Below are 16,024 nucleotides of genomic sequence, written 5' to 3' on the forward strand. Positions count from 1 at the left end.
CAACTATTATACAAATCCTGACTTTGCGAACTGCTCAGAAGAGAACACTGAATCTAGAAACATTCTTTCACATCACGTGAAAACCTCACCCAATCAAAACAAAACACATGTAACCGCGGCTGGGCCATAAACGCGTCTCTGCAGCGTACTTTGTATTCACAAAACAAATTTAAATAAAACGATTATCGATCTCAATGTACAAATGCAAGAGTTTAAATCACCTCAGTACAACCCACCTACACATTTAAATTTAATTTCGAAAAGCATTTTTAAAAAAGAAATGTGTATTCTTTTTAAATTTCTAAATTTACTTGAAATACTCATCTTTCCCTAACTAGAAACCACACTGATTAACACATCGCAATGTATTATAGTTTACAATTATTTACTCTTTATTTCTCCTGTTCGTGCTGCTTCTCGGTCTCGGCAAAACGCTTGAAGGGAAAAGGACACTATCCCCAAACTCCAAACCTTCACCAATCACCCTCACCCTGCCCACATGCTCCTCACCCTCAAAACATCCTATTCAACACCCTTTATATCATTCTAGGGCAATATTCAATGTCAATTTGAATTTGACTCTCGAATCGCACAATGGTCACCTTTCAGAACTGAAAAAGCTTGGTAACAGTAATGCATCATGGAGATATAACTAACTTTTTGGCTAAAGGGGTACTCTGGTCTGTGGCGAATAAAAATAAAAACGCTGCGCAGATTTGCACCAAAACAGGAAAGGACTTTATTTGAGTTCCTCGTGCCTGACTTGTTTCTTATTGGCGGAAATCCATCCAGTGGTCTGGGCTTTGCGTGCAAGCAACAATTTGACATTTTCCTATGGGAAAATGAATGGAAAAATGAACCTTAACACAGATTTGCATGAAAAATTCCATTCCTGGTGGGCCTGGGCCCTAATATAGGAATGTCCAATAGAGTGCTGATCCATGCTACGGATCTAAAGTTATAACCATAGAATATTCGCTTTTCCTATGGATGAAAGGTTTCACCTTAATTGTAGGGTGGCTATCGCTACCATATATATATCGAACTTTGTTCTGCCAAAAAAGACATTTTGTAGGAATTTTGAGCCGCACTTCACAGGGTTGGAGTCAACGAATTCCATTGTGGGGTTTCCTTGAAAAGAGTGGTGCAAACCAACTGCTCTGTGTTTAAAAAGAATTCTTTATTTAGAAAAATGTATTCATTTAGAAAAATTATTTTAAAATCATGGGTTTGCAACCCAAGCCTGGCAACTATTCGCGGGAGGCCATCCACGGGACGACGCGTTTCGCTACTTCCTGTAGCTTGATCACATGGTTTCCCCCTGGTCTAGTCACGTATTTAAGCTCTGTGATTTTGTACATTCATAGTCATAGAAAGAGGACTGTGACATTTAATCATTTTCAATGCATTACTACTACATTTTGGAGTAAGGAACACTGATGGCAACATTAATAATGTTTTTGCCATGTATTACCACAGTTTTTTAGCTTGATTCAATAGACAGATCTTTACCATTTTTTGGCACGGACTATCATCAAGTCGATTGAATAAAAAGTCAATATGCAAGGTATAATACCTGATATGATGTTCTAGATATAATCGTAGCAAACATTACCCTCTTAGTACTCTGTTAGGAGGATGCCAGTGTTCTGTGCCAAGTGCCCCTAATATCATGAATAGTTCAATCCTTGCTAATAATTCTAATCGGACCGTACCTTATGCCGGTAAGTATGAAGTGCATAATGCCAAAGATTCCCTTCCGGTGATAACAAGTCAGGGGCATACCTCCTAATTTTACTGAGTACAGATGGCAATGTTAGCAATATTCTAGATGCATAATACAGTTGTGGGCTAGTGCCATTCTGCTGAAGCATTAATTACAAACTGCCATACAGTAATAGATACAAAATAGATCACATTTTGTCCATTATTCATGCTAGTTTGGTCCCCCATCCTAAAGTGAATATGGTTATATTGGAATCAATACGACAGCTTTGCCATCTGTGTCCATACAATGTGTGCCCAAGTGGTCCACTCAAGGTCAATGATAATTTGCTTGATATATCTCGCAAAATGCCGAAACAAAGTACCTTTAAGAACCTATCATGTTCTAGCCCCCTATTTTTACAATTTACCAAAACCACTTTCAAACAATTGTGAAATGAATTAAACTCCATAGTAATGCATATATCATTTGATTATTCTGCCTAACATATGTAGCCAAATCTATGCAGATACGGCAATATTCACCATAGACCAGGAACCTTTTAAAAACCTTCCTGCAAATACCGATTGAAGGAAGATATTAAAATCTTACAGTATTGCATTCTACCCAGTTGGAAATAATGGTTGAAAATAGTCATATCTTAAGGGGTTTCACATAATCTCATGTTCATTCACATCAAACTCTTATGTCAACACCGAAAGTTCAAAATCACACACTTAATTTCATAAATCAGATAAAATGATTGCACAAGAAATCATATTATTTATATGTAACCCCACTTGATTTGTTTGACTATGAAGATCTTCAATATAAAATAGATGAGGTATATGAGTATCAACCATAACTGACTGACTTTAAAGTCCTCACATGGGCACAACCTGTCATCATTCTCCCAAAAAGGTGTAAAGTTCTTCGTCGATATTATGTCCCAAGGGGATCTTGCTCTCGAAGTCTATAATACACTGAGTCTCATGCTGTTTTAGCAATTTTTCTCTATTTCCTCCTCTCGGACCAATGTTGATTTGTTTGAGTCCAAAAAATGAGAAGTCACATAGTTTTCCTTCATGTGTTTCCCAAAAATGTTTGGCTATAGGATATGAATGGTCTCTGTTTTTTATAGCCCTAATATGTTGCAGAATCCTTATGTTCAATCTACATTTAGTGCTTCCTATGTACCATTTGCTGCAAGTGCATTTCAGAACATAGACTATATATTCTGATTCACAGGTGATTTTTTCAGTGATCAGTAAAGTTGTTTTTAGGATAGGATGCACGTATGTGGTACATTCGTCTGCATATTTGCAGATTTTACACTTAGAGCATTTAAAGAAACCCTCTTTCCTTTGTGTCAGCCATGTAGATATATTATTTTTGGGTTCTGGTGCCATGTAACTACTCACTGGAATATCTTTTATCGATTTACATTTCCGAAAGGAGAAATTGGGATGAGATTCGAGTGTGCCCTGTAAGTCTGTATCTGTAGTAAGTAAATGCCAGTATTTTTTGACAATGTTTTTTACTGTCTTGGCTGTCTGTCCATAAGTTAATACCAGCCCTACCATCTCTTTACTTCTTGATGACTCATTATCCTCATTTAAATTGAATAATAATGACCTCCTCTCTCACTGCCGTGCTTTCAAATAGGCCCGTTCGATTAGTCTTTTGGGATAGTTCTGTTTATTGAATCCCCAGGCAGTGTCTTTACTTTCTTTGTCATATGTTTCGATTTTAGTACAATTTCTTCTCAGTCGAACAAATTCTCCGTAGGGAATACGCCAAACCAAGTTCTTACAATGGGCACTGTTTGCATGTAAAGGCATATTGACTCCTGTTGGTTTCCTAAGGAGTTCACTTTTGACTTTACCATCTTCAATAAACACAGTTAGATCAAGGAAAACAACTCTTTTGGGGCCACGTGTCTCTGTGAACTGTAGATTGAAATCGATCATGTTTAGCTGTTTAACATAGTCCTTCCACTCCTCTAATGTCCCTTTCCAAATAATGTAAAGGTAATCGATGTAGCAGTGCCACATGACACTTTTTGGGTGTACCTTTCGTGTTCTTCTTTGAAAGCCTCATACTTTTCCCAGTATCCCATGGTTAAATTTGAGTATGAGGGGCAAACGTTGTGCCCATCACCTTACCCTGTTTCTGCCTATAATATTTCTGGTCGAATAAGATGATGTTATTAGTAAGGCACAGGTGGATCATTTCCAAAATCATCTCTGAATGTCTGGTATAGTTGAGGGATCTCGTGTTCAGATAATGGGCACAGGCTCTTAAACCTTGATCGTGTCTTATGGAAGTGTATAATGATACCACATGCATAGGGGCCAAGATGTAATCAGGCTCACATGGTAACTCATTGATTTTCAATAAAAAGTCCTTTGTGTCTCTTAGATAGGATGGTAGGGACAGTACAAAAGGAAATAATGTCTCATCAATATACATTGACATATTCTCCAATAACGATCCTGTTAGTGTGACAATTGGCCTTCCAGGAGGTCTTTTGTTGCGTTTATGGATTTTAGGAAGAAAGTATATAGTCGGGATGATGGTGCATGATTTATAGAGAAACTTTATTTCTTGGTCCTTGAACATTCCCTTCTCTGTCCATTCATCAATCAATTCTTGTACTTTCAATTCCAAATCCATAATAGGACTTCCAGGTAGTTTTTCATAACAAGTTAGATCGTTGAATTGTCTATTGGCTTCTTTGATGTACTGTGTTCTCTCCATCAATACAATATTTCGGCCTTTGTCAGATGCCTTGATGATGCATTCAGGTATGAGACTAAGTCCCTTGAGTGCTTTATTATGTCCATTGGTCATGTTGGACTTACATTTAGTGGCCTCTCTCACTCTTATTTTCTTTAGATCTTCAATGATCAAATTTTGGAACGTCTCAATATTACTGCCTGTCATAGTTGGTGGATTCAACTTGGATTTAATTTTTAACTTACTTTTTTTTATGCCATTCCATGTTTATTTCAAGATCTTCCAGATTGATAACAGTAGAATCAGATGTGCTTTCTCCTCATCTTGTATTGTATTGTATATATTATATATATGCAACAAACCAGAACCTGACATTGTGAGATGGCTGGGTCGCACAACTCGCACATAAAAACACCTTCACAGACAAAAAGGAGGCTGTTAAAAATGTTTATATCAATTTAATACGGACCAGTGTCCACATGTCGAAACAGCGCAGCAACGCGTTTCATGCCCCTCAAGGCATTTGTTCACACTGTATGGTACAATGCAATTCCAGTGAATAAAACGAGTCAGAACCGACTGGTATTTTAGCCTTCTGCTAACATATAGAGCAAAGGCATTGGGCATCTTTTAGTATGACAAGCGCTATTCAAAAGTCGACAAATACATTCATAAAGTGCAAAGTTAATTAATCTTTCACAATGAGAATGGCATACAAACAAGTGGCATGAATATCACAATGTGTGCAGGCATGAAAATAAACATTAATGCAAAAATGCATAATAATACATTTCAAAGTGCTAAATGCAGATTGTGCAGATATCTCATGTAGACTCAATGTAAACTTAATCAAAAAAGATTGGCCAGGAACTGGACTGCGCGCCTCGCCCTCTCTTGTTTTACCATGTACTTTGTGGAGATCCGGATTACAGATGCTGCAGCACCATGGTCATTATGCCCTACATTGGAGAGCCATAATTATGGTTTCCCCCCTCCCCTGTTAAGGGTAAGATGTGTGTTTTTGGAGGGGAGTCTTTTCCTGGTCACCTGAATTGTTAAAATGGTTTGACTACAGCTACCACAATTCCTAGAGACTGCAACAGCAATTACATTGGATTCTCCTGAACAGAAAGGCAAATCAGCCTCCCTGATGAGTGTTGGCGATGCAAAAGCACTAGGAGGAGAACAGCAGTGCAAGAAGGGACTCAACCCTGTGAACAATTGGGCAGCAATTGAGATTTAACTCTGTGAATGAACTGGACACTTTGGGATTTAACCCAATAACTTTTTTTCAGGTAATATATTGGCCATTAACTGGAGTGCGTGCCTCGCCCTCTCTTTTTTTCAATGTAAACATATCCTGCAAAATGCAGATGTAAACCATCAATACATATGCAATGCAAATGATAGCAATAATGACTTCACATGTACAGCAAAGTGCATGGTTCAAATGTAAACAGAGTACATACATAAAGTGCTCAATGCACAAAGTGCAACTGGCAGATGGCAAATTACAAATGTAAACTGGAGAACCCCTCCTGCAAAGTGCACAATGCAACAATTTCAAAGTGCTAAATGCAAATTGTGCAAATAACCCATGTAGGCTCAATGTAAACGTATACTGCAAAGTGTAAAATGCAGATGTAAACCATGGATACATATGCAATGCATATGATAGCAACAATGACATCACATGTACTGCAAAGTGCATGGTGCCAATGTAAACAGAGTACATAAATAAAGTGCTCAATGCACAAAGTGCAACTGGCAGATTTAAGTTGAATAATACACAAGATGAAAGAGAAAAACTCTGAGTCAACAAAATATAAGGTTTAACCAACTACGCATGGTGAAAATAATGAAACGAAACATAGGACTAAAGCAATGAATATATATATATTTATATAGGACTGAGAGGGAGAGAGGAATCTGGGCACCTTAGTACCCCCGACAGAGCATATCCGTGTCTCCCTCCCCTCTCCGTAAGAACAATGCACCCCAATCTCCCTCACCTCTCTGTAAGAACAATGCACCCCAATCTCCCTCACCTCTCTGTAAGAACAATGCACCCCAATCTCCCTCCCCTCTCCGTAAGAACAATGCACCCCAAGTAAAATGACATTACTTCAGGATACATGTGATGACAATGTATGTCTCCAAATACCAGCCCAGTCCCCACCTCAGGGATGCCCCCTGTCGCTGCTGCGCGGATTCTAATTTTACCCATAAAATAAATCAGCCCGCCCTCTAAGATTTCTGTGTTGTTTCTCTGATTGCACTGCTGTCAGCAAAGCCTGGGGTGATGCTTGCAAATGTGCACTTGACAATGAGACTCTCACCCTTACACCTACATTTGATCTGTGGAGCTCCAAGCAGCAAAGCAACCATAGAACAGAGGTCTGCAACCTTTGGCTCTTCACATGTTTTAGACTAAAACTCCCATTAGCACTACCCAGTATAGTCAAGGTTGAAGGGATCATTGGAGATGTAGCCCAAAACATCTGGGGAGTAATAGGTTGCAGAGCCCAGTTATTCAGGATACACATTGCAATACCATCATGAAAGTATGCATAAAGAATGGTAATGTAATGGTGATCTGCATTAAGGGGGGGGTTAGGCGGGTAGAAGGAAAAGTGAATAAAGATAACCGGATTCAAGAGAGACGAAAGCATTGACCAACTGGAGAAAGTAAACCTAGTGGCTAACCCACAATCGAGGAGGTTAAGAAGGGCGAGAAGAAAGAAACCGAAATATGAGAGAAATAATGAGAAGGAGACAGATAACCGGGCAAGAGAAGGGGTGCTAGATACCTCATGATGGGTAAACTATGTTGGAAGGAGAGGTAGTCAAATGCAAGCTAAGTGCTAGCAACATTCATGCGGAAAAAGGGGGGCAATACAGGGTTGTAGATACAAACATAACATTTGGTGGGGAAATGAAAAGGCGTAAATGCTCCTGTTTGTTGACCACCAGGAAGGGATGGAGGAAAGAGACCCTTGTAGAGATGGTGATCAGACGGGTAGGTCTACAATAGACAGAGAGAGGGTGAAATAACGGAGGGCCACTGGCCTGAGTAGAAATGATCATGGTAAATAGTGTATAGCCAAGACAAAGTGATTAGAACAGGAGGCAATAGTAGGAGGTGGTTGAAGGGAAACAGGATAGTGATAATCAAGAAGAGCGTGTAACCATCACGTCAGCAAGGCACTGTGATAGGGTGCTTTAAGTTAATTATTTCTTAGCTGTATCTACAGCTCTTTTCTGAAAATGAGATGAGAAGGTGCTTGACAGGGGTAGGAAGTGCCATATTTTTGGTGCCCCAACCGAGAAGTATTGATCGATGTTGTTTCTGGAAATTGAGAGTTTTCAAGTGTGGATTCTCTTTGCGGCAATGGACTTTCCTCTCCCTCGAGAAGTGTCCTGTTTGCCAGCCATCTACATTGGGGAGTTCAAATGGAGGATCGTGTATGCAAAATGTAAAGGCGCATCTGGCTTTGATCGGTAGCCAACGAAGGGAGGTGAGGATGGGGTAAAGTGATCAAATTTACCAGTTCCTGAGATCAGGTGCACTGAAGCATGTTGAACCCCTTTTAGGGGAGCTAGACATTTCTTAGGAAGGCCGGCTAGCAGCGCCTTCCTCCATCCAGACGGGAGACGACTAAAGCATGGACCAGAGCTTGAAGCCTTGATTTTGGGAAAGAGGTGTTTGTCATTCTTCAGCATAGGGGGTTTAAATTGGGCCCACTTAACAGTTTGGGGTGTGCAGGCTGAAACGAAGGTTATTGGCAAGAATAAACTCAATCGATTTGGCATTGGTTAGCAACTTTAGAGGGATTCCAATCTTTTAGTCTTATGGGTGCATTGATAGAGATCTGTGTATCTTTAGAGAGATCTGTGAAAGCGACTGAGTGTTGAACTTGGGGCGAGATGTGTTTACAGAGAGAGAGAGAAATGTGGCGATTGGTTTATGTGCATGGGTTGGGTGTATGCATTGGTGTAGATGTTCTGCTGTTTGAAGCATTATTCCTGTTAACCTCATCAAGAGAGACAGACTGAAAGAAAAGCATGGAGAAAGAAAAGGAAAGAGATAGAAAGAAGCAGAGAGATGTATGGAGAAAGAGATGGGAAGAGATAATGGAGAGAAGGATATGGTACGTTGAGAAGGAGGGAGAGAAAGAGGGAGAGAAAGAGGCAGAGAGAAAGGGGAATCAAGATATATTTATATATTTATTTATTTATGTGAGAGAGAGAGAAAAACGGAGAAAGACACACCAGGTGGCACTGCACTCACAGGACTTACTAGTTACTTAAGAAGTAAAAACATGGCATCCATAACTATTTTCTTACAGTACTGTTTATTTATTCAAAGCATCCTAAAAAACAAAAGCAGTTCCCACCACACTATATTTAAGTGCAGGGCCGGATTGACCCATCGGCCAATCGGCCCGTGGCCGATGTGAAATCATGGCGAGGAGACCTGGGGCCGGTTCCTGAAGCCGACGCCTAGGCCGGTTTCTGGCCTAGGCGTGGGCTTCACACTTCAGGAACCGGCACCCAGGGCCTCCGCCTCGCCGGACGCAGGTTGCAAAGGATCTCTAAGTAACTAACTTACAGATCCTTTGCAATTGCAGCCCCGCCGCCGCCGGCCCGCTGCAGATGCAGAGAAAGGTAACACCGAAGTGTTACCTTTCTTTGATACATGCGGCGGCCCGGCAGCCAACTGCCGTGACCTGCGACACCATGGCGCCGCGCCAGCAGCAGTCATTGTTACAAAAACACTGGGAGGGAGCGGCCGGGTGGGGCGGCGCTGCCTCAGCCCGGCCTGCTCCCTCCCAGTGTTTTGTACACATACTCTGCAGACTGCTCTCCGCAGGCGCCGCCAGTGCCTGCACAAGTTGCAGTTGTGAGCTGCGTGGTGGGCCAAAAATGGCTTCCCAGCTGGGCCCCTTAACTCTCCTGATTGAGGCGTGAGTGCTGGTCGAGCCTTCAGCCTAGGGACCTGGGCCTGGACCCAGCAGTCCCGGGTCTGGCCCCGGTCCTTCCCATGTGCAGAAAGTTTGCCTGGGCTGGGGGCCTCAGCTGTTGTCCCTGGGCCTGCTTCTTTCCTGGACGCACGTAGGCTACCAACCAGGAGAAGGTAAGGCAATATTATATATCCCTTGTTCAGAGGCATTAGGTGCCATGTGCCAAGAGGTGCCCAGGCACTGAGGCAAGATGTCCCTATGTTATGTACTGATGTAGGGTGTGCTGCACTTGCGATGGGGCTGGAATCCCCCAGGGCAGAGGCATGCGAGGTTCACTGGTATGTGGCAGGAGGTGTTCTTGGCTGAGGCAGCGAGTGAGCTGGCTGAAGCAAGGAGTACCTCTGCTGGCACATGAGCTGCTCTTTGACCTACAGAAGGTGCTGCCCCTCTGCCAAGGTCATGGATGCCCCTGGATGAAGTAGGGGATTGCTTTTTCTGAGGTGTTTGAGCTAGGAAGTCCCCCTGAGGAAACATGTGCCTAGGTGCTGATATGGGGTGTGCACTTGTGATGGGGCTGCAAGAGCCCCAGGGCAGAGTCATGCATGGGCCCTGGTAAGCGGTTGTCTTGGCTGAGAAAGAAAGTGCCCTTAGCTGAAGCAAGAAGTACATGCGCTGGCACAGTAGATGCCCCTCCGCCTAGCCCTATATGTTGATACTTTTGGGGCTACAGTGTGTGGCATGCTGCTGGCTCGACACAGCACAGTAGTGTTAGAAAATAGATGTGCATTGGCTGTCATTTATTTATTCTTTAACATATCCAAACACTGTCTGTACTTCCTATCATTGTACAAACATTGTAAAAAAAGACCTCCGAGGTCGGTGGCAAATGGCGGTAATGTTGCTATTTTTAAAGTTTGAATGCAGTGAATTCTAAGTAATACACTTTGAAAGATTTCCAGCAGCATTTTTCGCATTGAGGGATATTGCATTATAATTGGCTGAGAAAGGGCTTTTTTTGGCATCTGAAAAACAATGCTTTGGTAAGATGTATGCTGCTGGTGAAGAGCACACAGACCGCTCTAGACGTGGGTGCTTGAAACACTGGGGCATACACACACGGACAGCTGTCAGCGACAGTACGACACTCCTAGAAATACGAGTTGTTTCGATGTCCTGTGAGTGCGCTGCTTTCCCTATTTTGCCAACCTCTGAAGCCTGAAAAGTACATGCACGCAGGCTTGAAATGCGGCCACATTTGCACCAGACATGCAGCGCACGTTTCATGTCCTGATTTAAAGAAAATGTTGCTGTGTCGTAACACAGCCAACACTGGGGCAGCTGCTTGCCCCTCATCCCTTCTCGATGTTCAGGGCCCATGTCAACCAAAAATGTTGAAAGGCCCTGACTCCGTACCCGTGGATACTCTGTGCTGCTTATTCATCTGGACCAGCATGAGCACACACACTTGCATCTATGCAAAGCGGATTTAACCATTCACAATAAGGTCCAAACCTCACACCCAGGGCCCAGACATGGACGCAAATGACCATTCTTTACCATCTACTAAGAAATTCAGAAGCATTTTAATACCTCTTCTGCTCCAGACATCACTCAGCTAAAACACACCCAGCAGCGGTCCCCCATCATTTAATACAGCAGCTTCCCAAGCACAGTTGGCACTCTTATCTGCTCGTCATCCCACCATGTTACACCCCACACTTAGCTACACTCATAGGTTGAATCGCATTTGTACGCAAAAGAGCACAACACCGTGGGTCCATTTCTGGCAACACAAACCTTTACCCAATTCACGTAGAATCTCAACAGCACACAGACAGCGCGCAGTTCTGAATCTGCACGCACAACCATATCCCATCAGTGTTTCCACCTTACCTGCTCCCACTACCATCCCCTTTTCAGAACCGAGCACCAAGAAGTCACAATAATGGCAGAAGATGTTAGATGTTATGTTAAAGGATATTTGTACCGCGCACAAATTGGTCCCCTGCCGGATCTGAAAAGGAAAGCAGGGATTAGGTGAGTTAGTGGGACCGAGCAGGAAAAGTGAAAGAGAGCAATGATGTGCTTCAGTTTGGTTAACACTGTTCGCTGAGCTTGGGTGTGGTTTTTTCGATGGGGAATGTTCTTATTTCAGGAGCCCATAGGAAATTGGGCTCTTCAAAGCACTGTGGTATCATAGCAGGCGCTCTTAGAACTGAATGTTAGTATGAAAAGGGATCTTGGGGTAATTTTCAGATAAGAGGGGATACGCGAAAATCGGCCTTGGATTACATATATCTAGATCAATATATGATGTCCATAGCTAGTGATTGCGAAATAATCAACAGATCTTAACTGGACTGCTGTTAAATCTCAGTTACCAGTTTAATGGTATCCACTACATCATAATTGCTCATTTTACTATAGCTGACATGATAGCTCAGTGGGGTGAGTGCTCACTGCTGCGATGTGTGTGTGATCTGCAGGTTCGAATCCCAGCAAGGCCATCTCAGCCGTTCATCCTTCTGAGGTCGATACATGAGTACAAACACAGGTTGGGTGATATAGTATGCATATTTGTTCTGTATAAAGGAGTTTAAGCGTAAGTGCTTTGCAATAACATATTATCATTTGGCCTTGGATGTCTGCTTGCATTCACAATAATTTGACAATATGCATCTACACACACACAGATATTAATGATACATATGGTGATCTATTCTTGTATGAAATGTATATCACATTAGTGAAATCATAACCATATTTTTCATAGTGTGCTCAGGAACAATGCTATTTGATTCCACCTCCTGTTTTGTCAAGGGGTGAAAGGTTGTGGTCGCTCCTGCGCCTCGGAGCTGTGGACCCTGTCACAGAACTGTATGCAAAGTTATGTTATTTTTTGAGTTTTGTCATAATGTAACAGACAGATGAACGCTCCATAAGTAGCATTTTCTGTAAAGTCGTGAACTGACGCAATTCAATCACGGCTGATGGTTTTAGGGCTGCTTTTTTTGAGGCGCAGGGTGGGCAACATTTTTGAGGCGAGGGGTAGGTCACTTTTTTGAGGCAAGGTGTGGGACACTTTTTATTGGGTGTCCGGGCCCATTTCTTGTCCCAGTCTGACCCTGGTTAAGTGCCATAGGAAATCCCACAAATTATTTGCTAATTACTTTTGGCTCTTTCGATGGTTTTGGCTGAAATTCTGCAGACAAAATTGCATGCACACCCAATCCACCCCTCCCACCCCCACCAACCTCCAGACTGGACCTTTTGGGAAAGATATGTTAAAAATGTATTAAGACAACAAAAAAACACGTTCGGCTAGGCGTGGTGAGGGGGGCAGAGGACACCATATGAAATTGGGAAGTTGGAGGGAGGAGGGTGGCTGGCGACCAAGTTCAGAGCGTGACCATTTTTGCATATTCAAGGTTATTTTTTTAAAGTGTGGGTAAAATAACCATGATTTTTTAAAAAAAATATTTGGGTTATTTGTAGTTCATTGCTGAAATAACAGCAATTAAGGGAAAAACATGATTTCTTTTTAAAAGAGAGATTAACACCAAAAAAGTGATATTTTACAGTGAGGTGTGGGCTAACCTATTGGAGCATCATGTCAAGGGGTGTACACTGGAGGTGTACAAGGGGTGTACATGTCAAGGGGTGTACAGTGCCCAAAAGACCTGTGGAGTGGCCATGGCCAGAGGCTGTGTCCACCTAGTGGGTGCAAAAGAAGCATATTGGGGAACATGTACAGTGGAAACAGCTTTCGGCCGTGGCCACTGACCATGGCCAAAGGTCATGGCTAGTGGCCCATAAAAAAACGATGGTACAAAAAAAACCTTGAAATTCACTGAAACAAATCTTAGTTAAGGTGGAGTTAAGTTGCGCGGATTTAACGCAAGAAAACCCTTGAAATTGAGCGGCTGCGGGAAGTCATGTCCAGCTTAACTCGGCACACTCCCATTGCAAAGCCCATAAGCACATAGATACTATAAGAGAAGGGATTCACAATAACATACAAAATAGCATTATGGGGGACATGGCATTATGGGGGACACCAACAGGAGCGCGCTGAGTTAAGCTGGTCATGACTTCCCACATCCGCTGAATTTCAAGGGCCTTGTTGCATTAAATCTGTGCAACACTTAACTTTACCTTAACTATGTTTTTTCAGTGAATATATATATATATATAGAGAGAGAGAGAGAGAGAGAGAGAGAGAGAGAGAGATTGTGTGTGTGTGTCAGAGAGAGAGAGCGAGAGAGAAACTTTCATATGTGCACCTTGATGCCAGCTTCTCCCCACCACTTCTGTTGCAGTTCCACCAGAACTCAGCGGGGAGGACATTCTGAAGGTGGAAGAAGGCAGTGACGTGACCATCACCTGTAATGTGAAAGCCAACCCCCAGCCTGATATGACGTGGCGCCAAGTCAATGGGTCGCTGGTCTTCAAGAAAAACCGATTCAGCCAATCGCGTACCAGTGAGATCTTCCGACTGTCCATCAGCAAAGCTGAAAAGTCTGACAGTGGGACGTACACCTGTGAGGCCCTTGTCGGGGGGATGGTCACGACGAGGGACTTCCATCTGGTGGTAGAAGGTAATGAAAGGAAGGCAATGTGTGTAGAGCTTGCCACGCTGGCTCATCCCAAGTGGCTATGAGGTGGGCACGTAAACCCTCAGGTTGCTGCCAACTACTGGATCGTTCAGTTGCCCATGTGCATGAAATCAGGGATGGTTAAACGAAATTAACTTTTCTCTAAATATAAATCAAGCTAAACAAATTGCTTTCTGGATTCATGCTAATTTGCTCAAATATGATCCTGTGAATGGCCCTTCCCCTGAGATGCATGGCACCTGCTCCCTTTTAATGCATAGATGGTGTCATGCATGGATTTTTAACATTTCATTACTAGTCATATGATGCTTTTATCTGTCCCTCAAGCTAGGCCGGGAGGATAGCTCGGGGCAACGCGTTTGTCTTGGAAGCAACACAGGTTCGAATCCCCAGTATTAAGCGCGTTTTAAAATAACAATTATAAACATTATTTTTTAAAAAGTGTGTCTGTAATGGCTAAACATCTTTGAGAGATCTCATGGCTTTTGGCAATGAAGCCAGGTTTAAGGGGACACTATTTCTAGATTATGACAATACTGTGAATATATTTTGTTATCTCTGAACTAGAAAGTAGGTGTTAATTAGTGAACATGTACACACCCATAGCTTAGCTGCAGGGTGAGGGTGGGGCCTAGGCTAAAAGACTGCGGCCAGTGCATAGATGATAAAAGGAAATAGTTTCTAAAACCATATATCACAGTGCATTGCAGTTGTTAATAGTTGCCGAGTCCGGAAAGAACAGTGGGCACATGGGTAGGGTGACCAGACATCCTGGTTTTCCCGGGACAGGCCTGGGAAATCGCCTTCCCTCCCGCGATCCCGGGAGTTTTTTAATTTTATATTCCCCATCCTGGGATTGGAAGGGTGGGTGGCTACGGTCCCGGTTTTTGCCGGGACACGATTTCGAAATCCCGAAACGGGCTTGACGCGACTCTTCCTGTGCGTGAATGGGGGTGTGAATGCTTTTCATGCCACCATTTCCTCCCCGGCCGCTCTCCTCCAATGAGCACTCACCCCCCCCCCCCCTCCGCAACAGGCCAGCGACATAGAAGCAGGACTACAGTTTTACATGTGTTTACTTTAGTCCTACTTCCATGTCTATGGTCTGTCACCATACATATGGGGCCTTATTCCGCGTTTGGTGGTATTCCTGAGCTAATTCTGTGGAAATACTGCCCCAATCGGCAACCGTCACTGCCAGTGGGTCTTTCAGAGTTACCTCCAGATTACCCGTGGCAATATGGCGTTGTTAATCCAAATTTTCGGAGTCTGCAGTACCCCATTAAGAATTTGGTGGATTCATTGTGAGTAGTAGTTCTTCCCGCACTAAATCCGGTACTTCCATTACTACCTAAGAAAGTAGCAGTAACAAATTACTGCACCGCCAAGCTTGTAATGACCCCCATAGTCTATGAGAGAGGTGGCCCAGAGCAATGTATATTTTTTTATTTTATTGTTCATTTATAACGCGCTTAATACCAGCTAGTGGTTTCTAAGCGCAGGATCGGGTTTCGAACCTGTGCTGTGCCGCGTGGTCTTGCTTCCAAAACAAATGCGTTGTCCCTGAGCTATACTCCAGCCCCACCCAAGGGCGCCTGTTCCAGCAGTTGCCCAATCGATGTCACCGCCACCCAAGGCCACCTGGTGTCATAGTCCATCTTCTTCTCTTTGCAGATAAAGGACCGGTCTTCCCCCTCGAAGCGATTATTGCTGCTGCGGTCGTGGGTCTTCTGACCATTGCTTTTGGGATATTCGCACGGAGGAAGAAAATATTTAAAGTAAGTGTTTCGATTATAAGGTACCATCCTTTTGGATTTGAATCGGAGATGGAGGAAACTTTGTCGCTGATCAATGGTGTTGTCAGAGGGGAGGGGTAGGGCAGATGGAGAAGTGTAACAGACAGGATGGGAATGGACAGGTACCCAAAGTGCAAATGGAAGAAACCGCAGTGGGGGACTGGAGTAAGAGTGGGTAAAGAACCAACATGGTCTAGCTGAGCT

General features: G+C 43.2%; 1 protein-coding gene across 1 annotated transcript in view; it reads left to right on the forward strand.

The window, feature by feature from the left end:
• The window catches only part of TMIGD1 (transmembrane and immunoglobulin domain containing 1), a 48,681-nt gene that overhangs the window by 20,913 nt on the left and 11,744 nt on the right, over positions 1 to 16,024 (forward strand). The window contains exons 4-5 of the mRNA XM_069615246.1: positions 13,728 to 14,006; positions 15,699 to 15,802. Coding sequence (XP_069471347.1) covers positions 13,728 to 14,006; positions 15,699 to 15,802 — 383 coding nt within the window. The remainder of the gene's footprint in view (positions 1 to 13,727; positions 14,007 to 15,698; positions 15,803 to 16,024) is intronic.

The sequence above is a fragment of the Ambystoma mexicanum genome, chromosome 9, assembly GCF_040938575.1.
Source record: "Ambystoma mexicanum isolate Mex_15411 chromosome 9, UKY_AmexF1_1, whole genome shotgun sequence".
NCBI classification, from domain to species: domain Eukaryota; kingdom Metazoa; phylum Chordata; class Amphibia; order Caudata; family Ambystomatidae; genus Ambystoma; species Ambystoma mexicanum.